We start from the raw sequence: 19,010 nt of genomic DNA, 5'->3' as shown, positions 1-19,010 counted from the left end.
AGTAATAATGCATGAGAAGTGTGGTATGCTCACTGTAATTACCCAGATGCATTACGTTGGTAAATCCCCAGAAAAAAAAGAGAAAAGAGCCGGTAGGTAATCAAGCATTCTCTACCCATCACGCCCACAGCTCCAGCAACAGTCTGGAGGAGAACAGGGCACAACAGTTATATGGGAGCCTGGAAAGCTAAATGATTCATATCAGGCTATGACTTTGAAAATGTGAGACAAATAGAGGGGATGGAACTTTGATATCATTGTGACAGGGGTTTTTGCATTTTCTCTGTGACACACACACACACACACTAAATATAGTAATATGTGTTATTTATAACAGCCCCTATTAGAACACTTTACAAATGCCTCCCTCCTTCCTTCGGTGATATCTAATAGGCTGACACTATGCCTTTGCTTTGCACTTATTTCAAGCAGCGGTAAAATAGCCCCTATATTAGAACACTTTACAAATGCCTCCTTTCTTCAGAAGTCTAATAAGCTGATACAGTACCTTTGCTTTGTACATATTTGAGACAGCGGTAAAGTAGAGTATGCCCCCTTGTGGTCAAGTGAATAGCGTGACACGTATATGAAACTATTCCAGCAGACTACGATAGCAAAACATGAATGCATTAAAAATAAACTACTTTAACCCACTATGCAGTGTTTGATATTCTTACAGCGTAAACAGATTGACGCGCTTGTCACTGATTAACATAGTGACTAGACATTAACGTAAAACGGTCGTAATAACAGTTGCTTTACGGCGTTGTTGCTTTCGTAATAACCGGTTTCCACTATATAGCACAGCAACAAAGTAAAAATGTCTATATCTTACAAATTTATGAAAAATAAAATTTGCTTTTTTGTTTTAATTTAAGGTTAGCAGCGTGGTTGAGTTTAGGGTTAAGGTTAGGTTTAAAATCAATTTTAAGAAGTGAAATTGTAGAAATAGGCGGGGTGTATGACTTTGTGGCTGTGGGAATTAGTGACGACCCTTTTAGTCCAGTTTCCCTTACATAGATGTCCATGGCATGTGAGTTATTCAAACGTTTTATGAAACGCAACATTACCTGTTGGTTCAGTGTGTGTTTTCAAGCTGTTAGTGTTAGTATTGCTTCACTTGCCTGGCAGTCATGCACAGCTATCGTTATTTTATTGAGATGGCTGTGCTGGTTATGCTAACCAACTAACGTTAGCCAGCCAGCTAACATAATAATCTTGCTTCTAGTTGCACACGTCTCCATTGCATTTTGGATTTGACCAACAGGATAACATATTTGCCAATTGGAACATTAGTGTGAGACTTTCTTGTTACATTTTCAGCAGACGCGTTTATCCAGAGCGATTAAGGTTGGCTAAGTACTTTGCTCAAGGGCACATCGACCAATTGTTCAACTGTGTCACTTTTTATTTAACTAGGCAAGTCAGTTAAGGGCAAATTCTTATTTACAATGACGGCCTACACATTAGTCTGCTCTGGGATTTGATCTAGCGACCTATCGATTACTGGCTCTTAACCGCTAGGCTACCTGCCGCCTTTATTACACTATGCACTGTTGTCACTGTTGTCAAGTTCAGGTGGTCTGGATGAATTCTAGGACCCCATACATTCTCAACACATCGCTATGAGAATGTGTTGTATGCAATCACAGTAGAATAAAAACAGTCCAGTCCTCATGGTTCCCCAACTTCACAGAGAGCATTGTTTTCCCTGTATTCATTTAGCAGCGGTGGCCCTATATTCATTTAACCCCCCACCCTTGCCACCACTGCTGGGGAAAAAATCCTAGGGGTAACACTGGAGAGTATATATTTGTTATTCCTAAAACAAGAGTAGGCCTATTCACCGACAGTATTTTGTCACAACTCATTCAGTCAGGTCAAACCTGCTTTGTCAGATATAAAACCATTAATGTTATAATTCTGTTTCTGCAGATCCATCCCTCTGAAGTCTGTGTCTAACAGATTACGACCATGGCGTCTCCTTTTCTGAAGTATGCCGTGATGGTACAGAAGTACCGGACACCGCTGCTCATCGCTGGGTGCAGTGGGGTGTTTGCGGCCCAAATGTTCTACCACTTATTCCCAGAGAACACTTATAGGAAGCTGTATCAGGCCTGGAACAAAGGAGAACCAGCCAGCCTTTCTGAGAAGCTGGAGAGTGTCTTCAAACAGGTGCTGAAGGATTCTGATGTGGGCGCCCCTGATGGTTATAGTGCCTTCGCGTCGTTTGGCTTCCACCCTGTTGGGGCTGGCGTACCCTGGCTTCCCTCCGGTGCCCAGATTGGCATTCCTGCCAACTTCAACAGCACGCTGGACGACTCGGCTGGCATCACCAACCGCACCATACTCATCAATGGCGAGAAGGTGGAGTGGGACAGTGTCATCGGCACGGCCCTGAAAGATGCACTAGTGTTCTCCCCAGAGGCTCAGAAGTTTGCCGTGGCGAGGGAGGTAGCTCGTCTTGAGGTGGGCGGGCCTGTGCTGAATGCGGCTGTAGCTCCATTCTGCTTGGCCGGAGTGATGGTCTACTCGGTGACCCTGAAGCAGATCTTCAGGCTCCACGCTGGGCCTGTGATCTTCAGGGGCGTAGTGAATGTAGTGGCGCTTTGCCTTGGCGCTGTGTCTTACTTCCTGACTTCCGACGCTGTCAGTCAATGGCTGGACTACAAATCAGACCGCCGTGCTGCAGGCCTGTCCAAGATCTATGCCAAGGGAGGGGTGGAGTTCTACAACAAGATCCTCTCCCGGAACAAGATGCTACGTTCGCTGATGGGCCAGAAGGGGGAGGAGATGTACGCGCCCAGTGGCAACCTGTTCCCTGCTCACCTGCTAAGACTGAAGCACGCTCCTTACACCTCCAGGAGGGACGGCATTGTGGGCCTACTCAAGGAAGAGAAGGCCTAAAAGGGACATTGGAAGCCCAGTAATCTCCGCACCAAGAACCAAATATCACGTGAGCTTTGACCTCTGGCCAGCTACTTGTAAAGTCTGACACGAGACTAGAAGCCCACTGCTGTTTGTTCTAGTTTTCCAGCAGGTATTATTTATGAAATCACAATTACTGTGAGGAAAAAGGACATTTCAACCACATGTAACATTACCTGAATAATGACAGTTATACTTGACCTTGATACTATCGTTTCTTTATCAGTGACCTCAATTTGAGCACAAATTTGCCTAAAATTGGTCTATATGGTGAACCTGCACTTTTGTGTTGTAAAATACATCAGGGCAAGGCACAATACAAATATTTCATAACATTACCAATTTGACAAAATGTATGTTATAATGTTTAAACGTGTGCAGCTGACTTGTGTGAGATGAAAATGTTGTGAATGTTTAACCACAACAAATAAATAGCCTTTGGGTATTGTGTGAGAGAGAGTGTGTGTGCGTGAAGGGAATCAAGAATCAGTTTGGTTTTAATGAACCCATCTTTTTAAAGTTATTTGCTTGGTGATACAGATCTTAATCTCCCGAGTCTCCACATTTAGCAGTTGTCTGCATATGAAATTGGAAACTTCATCTAGTTTTTTAATCACATCTCACACGTCTGAAGCCCTGTGGCGTTCTACAAAAAGAACCAAGTAATTAACGTTGTGACAGAGTGACTACTGCGGAGCAAAACTGAACCTAGAGACTAATAGCATTGTCAAATGAAGGTGCATCTCAATGGCACTTTGTCTCGGTCTAAATCATAGAGCCAGAACAAAATCCACACTAGTCACAGCAATTGACAGCATCTTTTTAGCTTTGATAGTGAAGCTCTCATGGGCTATATACGAATGCCTGTGTTTGATTACAAAAAACTCCAATAATTTTATGCAACGGAAAACTTGTTTAGGAAAATGCCAATTCTCCACCCAACTTCCATGGAAATGTGATTGGGCCGTTCTCCACAGAAACTAATTACAGCACTGTACTGGGCTACCACCAATGGTACCCACAGACTGGGTGGAGATGACATGGGGTACCACTAATTTGTGACAATAGATACTCTACAATTCATAGTTAAAAAAAATCACATGCAAATAGCATTTATCTTTTAAAATATATTCTCAGTTTTTTACATACCACTTCACCAGTATGAGAGAAAATCATTTTCATCACCACATCAGTCATTGCTAACTGCATGCATGGATTGTCAACAGAAGTGGGAGGATCAAGAGAAGTACACTATATATACAAAAGTATGTGGACACCCCTTCAAGTTAGTGGATTCGGCTATTTCAGCCACACCAGTTGCTGACAGGTGTATAAAATGGAGCACACAGCCATGCAATCTCCAAAGACAAACATTGGCAGTAGAATGGCCTTACTGCAGAGCTCTGTGACTTTCAGCGTGGCGCCGTCATTGGATGGCACCTTTCCAACAAGTCAGTTCGTCAAATTTCTGCCCTGCTAGAGCTGTCATGTCAACTGTAAGTGCTGATATTGTGACGTGGAAACGTCTAGGAGTAACAACGGCTCGCCATGTGTAATGCCAAGCGTCGGCTGGAGTGGTGTGAAGCTCACCGCCATTGGACTCTGGAGCAGTGGAAACGTGTTCTCTGGAGTGATGAATCGTGCTTCACCATCTGGCAGTCCGACGGACAAATCTGGGTTTGGCAGATGTCAGGAGAACGCTACCTGCCCCAATGCATAGTGGCAACTGTAAAGTTTGGTGGAGGAGGAATAATGATCTGGGGCTGTTTTCCATGGTTCGGGCTAGGCCCCTTCGTTCCAGTGAAGGGAAATCTTAATGCTACAGCATACAATGACATTCTAGACGATTCTGCGCTTGGGGAAGCGAAAAACAAAACTGTTTGGGGAAGGGCCTTTCCTGTTTCAACATGAAAATGTCCCCGTGCACAAAGCGAGGTCCATACAGAAATGGTTTGTCAAGATCGGTGTGGAAGAACTTGACTAGCCTGCACAGAACCCTGACCTCAACTCCATCGAACACCTTAGGGATGAATTGGAATGCCGACTGCCAGCCAGGTCTAATAGCCCAACATCAGTGCCCGACCTCCCTAATACTCTGTGGCTGAATGGAAGCAAGTCCCCGTAGCAATGTTCCAACTTATAGTGGAAAGCCTTCCCAGAAGAGTGGAGGCTGTTGTAGCTGCAAAGGGGGGACCAACTCCATATTAATGCCCATGATTTAGGTATGAGATGTTCGACGAGCAGGTGTCCTCATACTTTTTGTCATGTAGTGTAGGTGTATGGAAATCAAATCAGCTAATTGAGCAGATTTGTTACCACTTAAGACCATTTTGCTGTCTGATTCGGATGCACGACAAGTCGATTATGGACAACTATAGCATTTTAGCTAAGCCTAACCCTTTTCCCAACCATTCTCCTAACCTGCCAAGTTAATTATCCTAACCTGCCACATTAATTATCCTAAACCTTTTCCTAACCGGACACGTTAATTATTCTAAACTGCTACGCCACGTTAGTTCTCTTAACTTGCTATATTAACATTAAGTTAACATTAAATATTTAATTTAAGCTGACCCGCAGTGCACCTGGTTATGGCCTGTCTAACCAATAATGGAGACTTGACGTTGCACCCATCGCTGTTGATCCAACCATTGATTCTACTGCACCCATCACTGTTGACCCATCCAGTTATTTTGCAAAGCCCACTTTCAGACACTCCAAGTATGTAGGTACCCATACTTGCCCCATCATTGGTCGCAGTGATATGGAATTAAGGGGGTAGTACTGTTCTTGTTTGGACCACATGATGTCGCCACAGCCCAAATTTACATTCTACTCTATAGTCGCATTGTCTGGCCTAACCCACAGTGGTGTATTGTTAATATAGTTCATTCAGTCACAGGCCTAGATATTTCCTGAATTTAGGGCAATAACAAACTAATTTAGGCTAATTCTGACCAACAATGGAATATTGCATATCCTGTGGCTAAAATTAACTGAGGCAATGGTGTCGTTTCCTCGCCACTGACTACCGGTATTCTACTCCACACTGTTGCTTTTAGATTTCAGTGACCTTGGCTGCACAATGTTCTAAGGTGATGCCACAGTTCTCACAATACATTCGGTAAATCTATAAAACCGGCAAAATACCAATAACATGGCATGAAAAGTAGTGGAAAAATTACAGGAACGCTCACTCGCGATTTAACAAATTAAAACCACGCCTCCCTGTCCTGTGACTCCACCCCGGTGCACTGGTGGCGCTACGGAGATTGCGACGGTACGTTGCTATGCTGTTGCCTCTGCTGCAGTGAGCGTGCATTGACAACGGACTCCGCTGAGAAAGTCAGAGACTCTATTCGGCAATCCGGAATACACTTTTTCCCCCAACATTTATGTCGCTCATACCCTCTCATTTACAAATCAAAGGAATTGTAAATATCATTCACTCGGTCTGAGATGCCTGCTGGTTCGCTGTAGCCAATGGTTGCTGTATGTTGTGTGTGGATTATTCGTCGCCGAGCTAGTCGCATATTCGAACTAGTAAAGGGCCCGCAGACAGTTGAATGTATGAAGCTGAAGGATCGGAGTGATAAAAATGAGGTTTTGTCGGAGTTCCCAGCGGGTGAACTGAACTTGGATTTTCAGTCCCTCACCCTAAACTCATTTCCCGCTGTAAGAAAACCATATTCCTTAAAAACTGGACGCCTCTGGAACTGTTTATGACGGTAAGATATTTGACCAACTAGCTACAGTACCTAGCTAAGCGAGAACGTTACTCATTAGAACCACATTGTACTGAAAAGTAATGCAGCTTGTTAGTTACTGTACAGTAAGTGAACGTTAGATGGGAATGAGTAGCTAGCTAACGTTAGCTAGCTAAATTGTTAGGTAACTTTTGCTGTCCATAAACCCAACCAAGATATAGATAAATGTTTTGCTAACTTTTCTAGTTGCACTTTTGAACTGTCCTATACTCGCGTCCAATGTAGGCTATGCCTTTGGGTTTTTATTGGAAATGATGAAAATAAATTGTTCACTACTGTTACTGTAACGTTACTATCTCACTGTAACGTTAAAGGTATTCACAAGACTTCAGCTAACGTTAGATTTAGCCAGCTCAAATTTGACAGATTATGGAAGGAGAATAGCAAGCTAACAGTATTTAGCTAATCCAATTCTGGATCATGTTGGAACTAGCTACTGTAGCTAGTTAGGTATCTACTGTTGTAGATATTTATATTTTAATTACGCAGCTAGCTAAATTAGTTATGATGCTAACTAAATTAACCCATTCTAAAATAGCCTACAACATAGCCTAAATTGTCATAATTAGCATCCAGTTACTGTATCCGCATGGCCCACTATCACCAAAGACAGTACAGTATGTGATCACTCACAACTGTTCAACCAGGTTGCAGTTGCGTTGTACTGACAGCTGTATCAATCCTGTCACTTTCTTGTTGGTCATTTTGAAACAACATTAGGGAGAACTAACGTTACAAGCATTCGTCAAGGGTTTCCTTCCTTCTGACATTACTGAGGGCCGTTTCAAATGAGTAAATCGATGGTTAATCTGTATTTTCTGAATTTGGACATAATTAAATTATGTAGCTAGCTAATGTGGTCAGCGTTTACAATTACTTAATCGTCAGACATGCCACATTAATGTTTGTGGAGGCGCATCGAGAGCGTACCTGGACTGATTTCAGCCTGCGAGCTCGAACATGTCACTATGTGAAAGCAAATTGAATTCCACATCAATAATTTGTTTATGTTTTATTGTCCGAGTTCTGCCTGAATGAATGATAGTCTACATCACAAGACCGGACCTCTCACTTTTCGCAAATGTGTACTGGTTGGCTTTCTCAGGTCCCCGAATCTCATTCAATCGAACCTATTCCTCCCTTACACGCTGAATGACGGGCTGCTTTGTAGTCCAAAGAGGACCTCTGTCTTTTTCCTGTCCTCATTTCATTAATCTAACAAGGCCCCCATAGATTGCTACTTTGCTTCACAAAATCCTAAGGAGATCACGTCCAGGATTCAGAGAGAAATCAGACTCATGCCAAAGGGTGGATTTACATTAGTAAAATATGTCTAGTGAGGTCTATCTCTGTTCAACATCAGATTTACAACGTTTTTGTTTATGCTAGCCTTGGATGTGGTGTGGCCAATGCCACATTCCTGCTTCATGTGTGGAGCTATTATCATACCTTAAAAAAACATAGTATATAGACAAAGAAATTCAAACTATACAGGAAGTTCTCATCTAATCCATATTGCACATAGTGGTGCACACTTGATTAATGCAATGATTCTCAATTGTGGGGATATTTTAAAAGCCTTTCATTACATTTGGCTAACAGAGCAAAAATGATGTCTGTCTATTGGCATTAAGGTAATTCTTGCATGGACATGTGGTGTGGGAGAGCTGTTGTCGTTAAACTGTACCACTCAGAGGGGTGTATGTGGTGTAGATATGTTGTATGGGATACATCTCTTAAAGAGAGTTAGTTAGCCCTCTTAAAGAGATGTATCCTGGACCTAGTTTGTGTCGTCAAAGTAGTGTTGTGTAAAGAAGCCATAAGAGACTGTGACTGTCTGTGTCAGCAGAGATGCCTCTGTGTACACTAGAATAAAACCTTTTATGGGGACCCAGCTGGTAATCGAAAAATGGCCGGTGGCGAGAGCCATGGCTTAATAGGTTGTGTACCGGAACTAGGCATCCCTGGATTTGAAGTGGAGTGTGGGTGGGGTATTGGGACTGGGGGTAGAGTGGGAGGAGGGGGAGAGAGGGTCCCAGGTGCGGGTATAATTGGGATAGACTACACCTGCTAACATGAGCATGGATGAATCCACAGGGAGATTGATGGGACACAGCTAGCTAATCTACAATGAGGTTGGCTAACATTACTGCTGGGAGGACAGTAACAAAGCTAAAGAGGCAGAATTTGTATGCTCACACAATGGTTTTGGGAATGCCTGCAATGGGAATGCCATTCTCATCCTTGTTTCAGTTTATCATAAGTGAAAATACAGCTATAGGTTGGGGATGAGATAAACCTGTGATCGTATGCCATGTTCTCTTAGACAATCCCTAGTCTAGTGGATGATCTAACTACACCAATCAGTCAATACATTTCAACCCAGGTAAACTACTTTGAGAAGGCAGCAGCTCCAAGATTGACAGCTGTGTTGACTTGGCTCAGGTCCACCTCTGTTTGAGACAAGAGGAGGCAGGCTAACAGGAGACAGCTCTTAGCTCTGACACTTTCTGTTTAGTTAGCCCTGCAATGAAAGCTACATGCTTGCGCTGGGTGTTACAGCAGTGTTGTCATGTGTGCAGCACACCCTGTCAGCACCCCTTGCAGAGACAGCCTGTGTGGCAATCCATAACGAAGTGGCCGTCGGGTCGGCCGGCCGGATATCACACCCGTTTCAGCAAATCTCTAAAAGGCAAAACACAGCTGTGTTTACACTCCCATCTCTCACAGCCTCACATTTCAGAATCAAATGTGTTTTGGCTAATCTTTTCGCTTCCTAACTCTGTGATGATCACTGGATTGCCAGCTAAATGAAGGGTATTCATCAGCTAAGCGACAGTCCACAGAGGGATGAGTGACAGCTGGTTCTACACACTCCTGTTTGTACTGGACTACACTGTGCCTTGAAATGAAACATTAATTACTGATATAACAAAGTTAAATCCACAACTGGCTTGAACTCTTTATCCTTCCCATTTCCCAAAATCAGCTACTTAATTCTTGAAAGAGGGACCAGAATAGAAAAACCCTTTTACCAACAACAACAAAAAACCTCTCAGACATATACAATTAACAGAACCCCATTCTCCAGGGCAGACGATGGTAGGCTTCACATTAATCAAAGGTCCTAATTGGAGCATAGTGTAACAGCTTTATGCTCTAAAACACAGGCGTGGTAGGGTGGAAAGGTTCAACCAGTCCTTTCATCCAGAACCTATTGTTAGTTCACAGGCCTGTTGTCTCTTTTGCGCTGGACAGATGCATAACAAATCAGATGAAATAGCATTTTTGCTGCATGTTAATGATGTTATTGGTTACTCACCTGTTGTACAGATTTAAGTTGTTGAAAAGTGTGGTAGAGAGAGGGAGAGACAAACTGTAGGAGCTTCTGACCACCTGCTGTCAACTGAATTGAACCTGCTCAGTGCACCTACTCCCAGGTTGAACATTTGTGATTATATTGTTGGAGATGCAGCATTTAGTTCAGAGCAATTCCACAGTAAAGGAATTACCACAGAACATGGTTAGCTTTAGACTTGATTTACAGAGGGGTAATTCCACGCAAATGGAATTACTCCTAGACTCCTATTTTTCACTTTAAGATGTATGCCGAACAAAACATTGATTTAAAAGTTTAACAAACCATACAACACTATGACTACTTCAAATAATTTACACAATAAATCAAGTTTGGTAAAAGAATTATGGTAAAATCCATAGAATTTTGAATTTAATAGGATCTCTGTGGTTAAATCTCACTGTTTTAAGGTTACCAAACTTGAGCTGCAACATTATTCCTGTAAATGTGTTTTTGTAAAATGTTCAGTGGAAAGGTACATTGTAAAGGGAAAAATCTGAGTCTCAGCGTAATTCCGTTACCATGGATTTGCACTTCTATTCCCAGCCAATGATTATTTAGGGTGCACCACTGGGACAAGAGAGGATTGCCTCATGACTGATACACCACCATTAGGGAATGAGATGAAATAGATGACACAATGAATCACCTATAAAAATCCACGTGTGTGTGATTGGGACTTCCCACAGCTGGCAATGGCAATCTGGCACACCCTTTGTGTTAAAGTCCAGCCCTGAAAGATAGACTGTTCTGTTTGCCTAGATTGGATACAGTGAGTTAGAATCTGTGTGTGCTTGTTGGAGACGGTATTGCACTATTTCATAGTGAATAGACAGTTTTAGTCAACCTCCATCCAGTGGTTCTACTGAGCATGTTGGCGATGCCTGTTGCCATATACGCCCAGTACAATGCCCACTGCTAGACCATAGGAACGTGATCTGCTCCAGCTGTGAGGGTTCATATTGGGCACTACGGACAGTGTGACTCAAACATCCTCACATCATCCAGGTCAGATTAAGAGATTACGGGCCCTGGGGGCTGCCTGCCGTAGCATAGCGGTGCTCTGGGTCATGGCTGAGTTTGCTGTGGCTTAGAAAATAACAGGTACGAACATTAAAGGATTAGCATGATCTGTGGTGATTACTGTATAGGGAGGGTTAGGGCCTATTAATGGACTAACAACGGGGAAGAAGAGGGCATGTCACCATCCATGCGTATGAAAACATAAATAGAGTGAGGTGGAGCTTTCTTCCATTTCTGTTATTGTGCATCAGAAAGCAAAGATGAAGTGTAGCCATGATATTACACATGAAAAGAGACCACAGAACATGGTTCAGTTTAGACTTGATTTATAGAGGGTGGTTCCTCTTTCGGAAGCCTTTGTGCTGTATATCAACATTGGGTTGGATAGCAGGCTTTGACGGCTTCCCAAATGACATCCTATGGGCCCTGGTCAAAAGTAATGCATTACTACATAGGGAATAGGGTGCCATTTGAGATGCAGCTTACAGTGCATTCGGAAGGTATTCAGACCCCTTCACTTTTTGCACATTTTGTTACGTTACAGCTAGGGATGCACCGATATTACATTTTTGGCCGATGCCGATATCCAATATTTTCCTTGGCAAAAAAAATGATAGTGATATTTTACATTTTAGTAGCCTTTTACGCATTCTAGTACTGTTAAATAGTTAACACACACACACACACACACACACACACACACACACACACACACACACACACACACACACACACACACACACACACACACACACACACACACACACACACACACACACACACACACACACACACAGTGGTCTAAGGCACTGCATCTCAGTGCAAGAGGCATCACTACTAGAGGTCGACCGATTATAATTTTTCAACGCCGATACCGATTATTGGAGGACCAAAAAAGCTGGTGACGATTTAAAAAAAATTGTAATAATGACAATTACAACAATACTGAATGAACACTTATTTTAACTTAATATAATACATCAATAAAATCAATTTAGCCTCAAATAAATAATGAAACATGTTCAATTTGGTTTAAATAATGCAAAAACAAAGTGTTGGAGAAGAAAGTAAAAGTGCAGAATGTGCCATGTAAGAAAGCTAACGTTTAAGTTCCTTGCTCAGAACATGAGAAGATATGAAAGCTGGTGGTCCCTTTTAACATGAGTTTTAGGTTGTAGTTATTATAGGAATTATAGGACTATTTCTTTCTCTACGATTTGTATTTCATATACCTTTGACTATTGGATGTTCTTATAGGCACTTTAGTATTGCCAGTGTAACAGTATAGCTTCCATCCCTCTCCTCGCCGCTACCTGGGCTCGAACCAGGAACACATCGACAACAGCCACCCTCGAAGCAGCGTTACCCATGCAGAGCAAGGGGAACAACTACTCCAAGTCTCAGAGCGAGTGACGTTTGAAACGCTATTAGCGCACACCCCGCTAACTAGCTAGCCATTTTACATCGGTTACACCAGCCTAATCTCGGGAGTTGATAGGCTTGAAGTCATAAACAGCGCAATGCTTGAAGCATTGCGAAGAGCTGCTGGCAAACGCACGAAAGTCCTGTTGAATGAATGCTTACGAGCCTGCTGGTGCCTACCATCACTCAGTCAGACTGCTCTATCAAATCATAGACTTAATTATAACATAATAACACACAGAAATATGAGCCTTAGGTCATTAACACATCATCTGTGTAGCCATGCGCTAAAATAGAATTTATAGAACGTGCTACAAGTCCCGCCTCTCCCATCTCCTCATTAGTTTTTAAGAGCATATACCCATGTGGGTGATTGAAAGATGAAATAGGTCCACACACCTGTCCAGTTGGTGGCTGTAATGTAACTTAAAGTTGTTTGCCATCCACTGAAGAAGACTGAATGAGGAGAGATTACTAGAACCTAACTAGGCTTCCCATTTTATCTGTGGATTAATTGTCGCAGAAGAGAACACACGAGTTTGTGTGACTCAAAATTCTACAAAAGTCCAGCAAATAAAAGAACCTTGTGCATTTCAGGTAAAATAACAACCCAGTGCTTATATCCCAGGACAAATTAGCTAGCAACAGCAAGCTAGATATCTAAATGTCCAAGAATGTTTCATATGTGTTTCGACCTGTCCTCAAAAGAATGATCGTTGTTGGTTCAGGGGTTTTGATAATAACCTGCGTGTCCTGACCGCATCTGGTCGAGATAGACAAACTCAGTATGTGCAACCGGATACACGCTCGGAGACGGTTTGGTCATCATGTAGCATATCAAAATGTGGAATAGGTCAAGGGGTGTGAATACTTTGATGTCACATGTTTGATGTCCTAAAAACAGCCAGACTTTGTCAAAATAAAGGACAGAATACACACAGGGAACTGTCCAGGGAAAACTCAGGTGGAGTTTTGTGCAGCAACAGCAATGGTTCTGAATATGTTAGGAAGAGAACTTTACATTCGCAAACCTTGTTAAAGACTTCAAACGGTTCAGATTGGATTTGGCTGATTCTAAAGGTTGTGGTGTAAGGGCCCTTTGTTTCAGCTAGGTGTATGAACCCTTATCGCTGTTTGTTCCAGAGCAGGTTTACCAGTGTTTACAAACCGGAGGTCAGATCATGGTCCTTCCTTCACTTTGATGCCTAAATAATCTAGGCAATGCTCTCTACTCTTCTAATGGCAAACCTGTGACTGCATTTCCCCTGTATTGAAATTAAGACAGTCTTCCCTTAAAAAAACAAACACATGCCTCCTCTTCTATAGCGCACACATCCAACCTCTGACATCTCTGGCATGTTGCTATTGCGCTACGTTTTGCTCATATCTACTGCTGTGCTTGTTGTGACTTGCCCTCTCCTTTCTCCCCAACCCAGTAGGAAAAGTCTAAACAGAGTCCTTGGGACGTCCCAACTCTGACGACACCCCATTTGAAGTTTAAATTTATAAGGTTTAGGGTAGGCAAGTCCCAAGGATCCTGGATAGCACTAACCGAGCCCCCAACACTCCTCAAATCAAATCAAATTTTATTGGTCGCATACACATTTAGCAAATGTTGCATGTGTAGTGCAATGCTTGTGTTCCTAGCTCCAACAGTGCAGTAGTATCTAACAATACACAACAATACACACATCTAAAAGTAAAATAATGTAATTAAGAAATATAGAAATATTAGGACGGGCAATGTCGGGGTCCAGATTGTGTGGGATAGGATGTATAGACAATTTGGACCATATGTGGATAGAATATGTAGTATATCTGAAGAATACATAGGCTAGAATAGTATAGCAATAGTTGAATATGATGGCCTTGACTAGAATACATTATATCATATGAAATGCGTAAAACTGTATGTACACATTATTGAAGTGACCAGTTTCCAAGTCTATGTACATAGGGTTAGCAGCCTCTAAGGTGCAGGGTTGAATAACCGGGTGGTAGCCACATATTGACGGTGACTAGTTCAGGGCAGGGAACTAGGTGGAGGCCGTCTAATGATATTTAACATGGCCTTGAGATAGAAGCTGTCTCTTGGTCCCAGCTTTGATGCACTGGCCTTCTGGATGATTGCAGGGTGTGGGTCGGTTGGCTGAGGTCCTTGATAATCCTTCCTGTGACACAGGGAGCTGTAGATATCCTGACGGGCAGGCAGTGTGCCCCCAGTGATGCGTTGGGCAGACCGCACCCTGGTCTGGAGAGCCCTGCGGTTGCGGGCGATGCAGTTGCTGTACCATGCGGTGATACACCCCGAATAGGATGCTCTCAATGGTGCATCGGTAAAAGTTTGTGAGGTAGGTAGAGGTCGACCGATTATGATTTTTCAACGTTGATATCAATACCGATTTTATTGGAAGACCAAAAAAAGCCGATACCGATTAATCGACCGATTTTTATTTATATATACACTGCTCAAAAAAATAAAGGGAACACTTAAACAACACAATGTAACTCCAAGTCAATCACACTTCTGTGAAATCAAACTGTCCACTTAGGAAGCAACACTGATTGACAATAAATAACACATGATGTTGTGCAAATGGAATAGACAAAAGGTAGAAATTATAGGCAATTAGCAAGACACCCCCAATAAAGGAGTGGTTCTGCAGGTGGTGACCACAGACCACTTCTCAGTTCCTATGCTTCCTGGCTGATGTTTTTCACTCTAGTGGTAGCATGAGACGGAGTCTACAACCCACACAAGTGGCTCAGGTAGTGCAGTTCATCCAGGATGGCACATCAATGCGAGCTGTGGCAAGAAGGTTTGCTGTGTCTGTTAGCGTAGTGTCCAGAGCATGGAGGCGCTACCAGGAGACAGGCCAGTACATCAGGAGACGTGGAGTTTTCTCTTGAGGCCCTCACCTCCTCCCTTTAGACTGTCTTGTTGTTGGCAATCAGGCCAACCACTGTTGTGTTGTCTGCAAACTTGATTGAGTTGGAGGTGTGCGTTGCCACGCAGTCATGGGTGAACAGGGAGTACAGGAGGGGGCTGAGCACGCACCCTTGTGGGGCCCCTGTGTTGAGGATTAGCTTAGTGGAGGTGTTGTTGCCTACCTCCACCAACTGGGGGGCTGCCCGTCAGGAAGTCCAGGACCCAGTAGCACAGGGCGTGGTTCAGACCCAGGGCCCCACAATTAATTATGAACTTGGAGGGTACTATGGTGTTGAAGGCTGAGTTGTAGACAATGAACCACTTTCTGACGTAGGTATTCCTCTTGTCCAGATGGGAAAGTAGAGTGTGTAGTGTGATGGCAATATCATCATCTGTGTCTCTATTGGCTTGGAATGCAAATTGCAGTGGGTCTAGGGTGTCGGGTCTGGTGGAGGTAATATGATCCTTAACTAGCCTCTCAAAGCACTTCATAATGACTTCATAAGTGAGTGTTACGGGCGATCGTCATTTAGTTCAGTTACCTTCGCTTTATTGGGTATGGGTGGCCCTGAGGTGTTATGGAGAGACTTCAGAACAGAGTATCTCCTGTTTCTCAATCAGTGCTGCTTGTGTAACCTAAGCCACTAAAGACAAGCTCTTAACCATATCGATGCACAGCTTCAAATGCCACAAGAGTTCCAGTCCTCGGGCTGATGCCACTCTAGACAGCCACTGTTAAGAGTATACTGAAATACTACACCATTCATGGGTCTCTACCGAACATGCTGTGAGACAGTTGACAAACATAGTCATTTTGGAATGTAAGCAATTTAGGAACTGTTTTTAGTTTTTATCCGCTGTGTATTTGGATTGGACACCCATAGAGGAAACAAAAATCTATGTCCAAATTAAATAAGGATACGCTGCAATCCAAAAATAAGACTGTAGTGCGAATTCAGGGTTCCATTGGAACCCTGAATTCATGTCTACGTTCAACCTGTTCTAGAGGCAGAGTTGTTGGAAAAGTATTTTCTTCTCTCCATAACTTCCCTCAGTCTATGTATTTATGGTGATGGTGCCAAATGTAGCCAGGGGCTGTGAAAATGTCAGGTGTGCGTGCGTGTGTCAGAGAGTGGGGAACCTAGTTTCAAGTTCCTATCGACATGGTGTTCCAGTGGATGTGTTCACGTGAGGAAGCTTGAGAAACGCCCTTCGCACCACAGTCATGTCTAGATGGGAGCATTTGTCAAATTTGATGTAAAAAGTAGGTTTTTTGCATTTTAGCTCTGTTGTGTAAGTAATCCAAAAACCTACAACGAAAAGACAATTTTGACAAAAGCTGTACCCTTCTAGACAAAACCCTGCACCACCTCCCATACCGACAACAGACATGCTTTCTGCACTCTGCTCTGTTAATATGCATGCTTGACTTGCCTTTACTTTGGCTAACCCGCCCTTAGCTCACAGCCAAACGAGAGGAAAAGAGAGCAAGCATTTATGGTCCTGTAATAACACTAACCATGGTCTCTCTGTACAGAATGTATGTAGGGTATTTGTGCTTGCGAGCTTTGCTTATAAACTTTGGTAGTTCCCCCACTTCACAGAATAGTACACTCTCATGCTCCATCTGCTTTCAAGGTTGTTGATTGTAGAAGCTATAATGCTTCCTTTTATTCTTTCAGAGTTCATAGGACTGTTCCTGTCAGCATCTACAAACCTGGCTGTTTTTTAGATTTCATGTATTCTGTAATAGTGAGGGAGTGGGAAGAGCATGTTATTTTCTCCTCCAGGGATAATAACAGAAGCTGTTACATTCTTGTGGTTACTGACTGTGATTTCAGCACTGGGCCAAGTCTGACTCGTTCCCGCTACAGTACCCTGCAGTTCAGTTTAGCAGTCCCCAGCATGTAAGGACACAGCTAGCCTTGACTTCTGGTCCTTGGCAGATGATTTAGCAAAATGGTTTTCACAAAAATCCCCAGTCATACTTGACAAGAAAAGCTAAGTAGGCTAAAAGCCTTTCCATTGGGTTGTCATCATTGGATTCAAGGGGTCATCCTCTGGGGCCCCTCTATGAGCTACGCCTGGGTGTAGATTCTACACCTAGTAGGGAGCAGGTGTTAAATTGGGACTGGATTCTACACCTAATAGGGAGCAGGTGTTAAATTGGGACTAGATTCTACACCTAATAGGGAGCAGGTGTTAAATTGGGACTAGATTCTACACCTAATAGGTTGCAGGTGTTAAATTGGGACTAGATTCTACACCTAATAGGGAGCAGGTGTTAAATTGGGACTAGATTCTACACCTAGTAGGGAGCAGGTGTTAAATTGGGACTAGATTATACACCTAGTAGGGAGCAGGTGTTAAATTGGGACTAGATTCTACACCTAGTAGGGAGCAGGTGTTAAATTGGGACTAGATTATACACCTAGTAGGGAGCAGGTGTTAAATTGGGACTAGATTCTGCCATCAGATTTCTCATGTTTATCATAGAGCGTAGCCAGCTACATATCTTTCTGTTTTGCTTGAAGTTAATCTTGCATTTTAATTTACATTCGGAGAAAAGTAAAGTATCGCAGTCACAGTGCTGTCTGCTGATTGAATGCCCATTCGTGAATGTGGAAATTAGATTGGTCAAGACGAGCAATCATATCTCATCTGAGTGAGTGGAGAAGTGCAACTGAAGCACAACATTTTCATTTTAAAATGATGATTTAGAGTGAACTGTGGTTATAAAACGCAGCAGATATTTCTTTCAGCATTTGAGCTTTTCTGTGTGAAAAACGCTGAATTCTGCATTATTGCAACTCTGTGAGATTCATGTGTAAAGGTGAAAATCTGACTGGTCGCAGACTAGATGTAGTGAATACTGCATTATTATTATTATTACCTTTATTTAACAAGGCAAGTCAGTTAAAAACAAATTCAGGCGACGCTGGGCCATTTGTGCGCCGCCCTATGGGACTCCCAATCACGGCCGGATGTGATTCAGCATGGATTCGAAACCAGGGACTGTAGTGTTGCCTCTTGCACTGAGATGCAGTGCCTTAGACTGCTGCACCGCTCGGGAGCCCGATGGGAAAACGTGTCAAGTGCTCTCATGCTCAAGACGATATTCTGTTTACTGCTGGTCAATTGCACTTTAACAGAATGTCACTGCCAGAGACCATTGATTTTAAAGTTAAACAAACCATACAAGTCTATGCTCAAGGACTTTATTATTTTTTTATTTTTACAAATGTAAATAAATGTGAGATTTGAGATTCTTCAAAGTAGCCACCCTTTGCCTTGATGACAGCTTTGCACACTCTTGGCATTCTCTCAACCAGCTTCACATGGAATGCTTTTCCAACCTTGTGTGTCCAAACTTTTGACTGGTACTGTATAAGTTTTCAACCCCCTGAGTCAATACTTGTTAGAATCACCATTGGCAGCAATTACAGCTTTCAATTTGTTTGTTGATCAATGCTAGACAGCTATTTTCAACTCTTGACATTTGATTTTTAAACCGATTTAAAAGTCAACACTGTAACTAGGCCTCTCAGGAATATTCAATTTCGTCTCGGTTAGAAACTCCATT

At 42.8% G+C, this 19,010-nt stretch overlaps 2 protein-coding genes across 3 annotated transcripts in view; both read left to right on the top strand.

Annotated features, from left to right (window-relative positions):
- Positions 1-767: 767 nt before the first annotated feature.
- tmem177 (transmembrane protein 177) lies at positions 768-3,381 on the top strand. The gene is made up of 2 exons (XM_055871378.1): positions 768-1,033; positions 1,936-3,381. The coding sequence occupies exon 2, from the start codon at positions 1,975-1,977 to the stop codon at positions 2,905-2,907; it is 933 nt and encodes a 310-aa protein (XP_055727353.1). The 5' UTR covers positions 768-1,033; positions 1,936-1,974; the 3' UTR covers positions 2,908-3,381.
- Positions 3,382-6,185: 2,804 nt separating this feature from the next.
- LOC129816638 (tyrosine-protein phosphatase non-receptor type 4-like) overlaps positions 6,186-19,010 on the top strand; it is a 111,968-nt gene continuing 99,143 nt past the window's right edge. The window contains exon 1 of one of the 2 annotated variants that reach the window (XM_055871368.1): positions 6,186-6,656. The gene's annotated coding sequence lies outside the window, so the exon portion shown is untranslated. The remainder of the gene's footprint in view (positions 6,657-19,010) is intronic. The other variant, XM_055871370.1, reaches the window with a different exon arrangement.

Source organism: Salvelinus fontinalis, chromosome 19 (genome assembly GCF_029448725.1).
Source record: "Salvelinus fontinalis isolate EN_2023a chromosome 19, ASM2944872v1, whole genome shotgun sequence".
In the NCBI taxonomy this organism is placed as follows: Eukaryota; Metazoa; Chordata; class Actinopteri; order Salmoniformes; family Salmonidae; genus Salvelinus; species Salvelinus fontinalis.
Note: the sequence above shows the minus strand (reverse complement) of the source record. Positions and strands in the feature narration are given on the sequence as shown.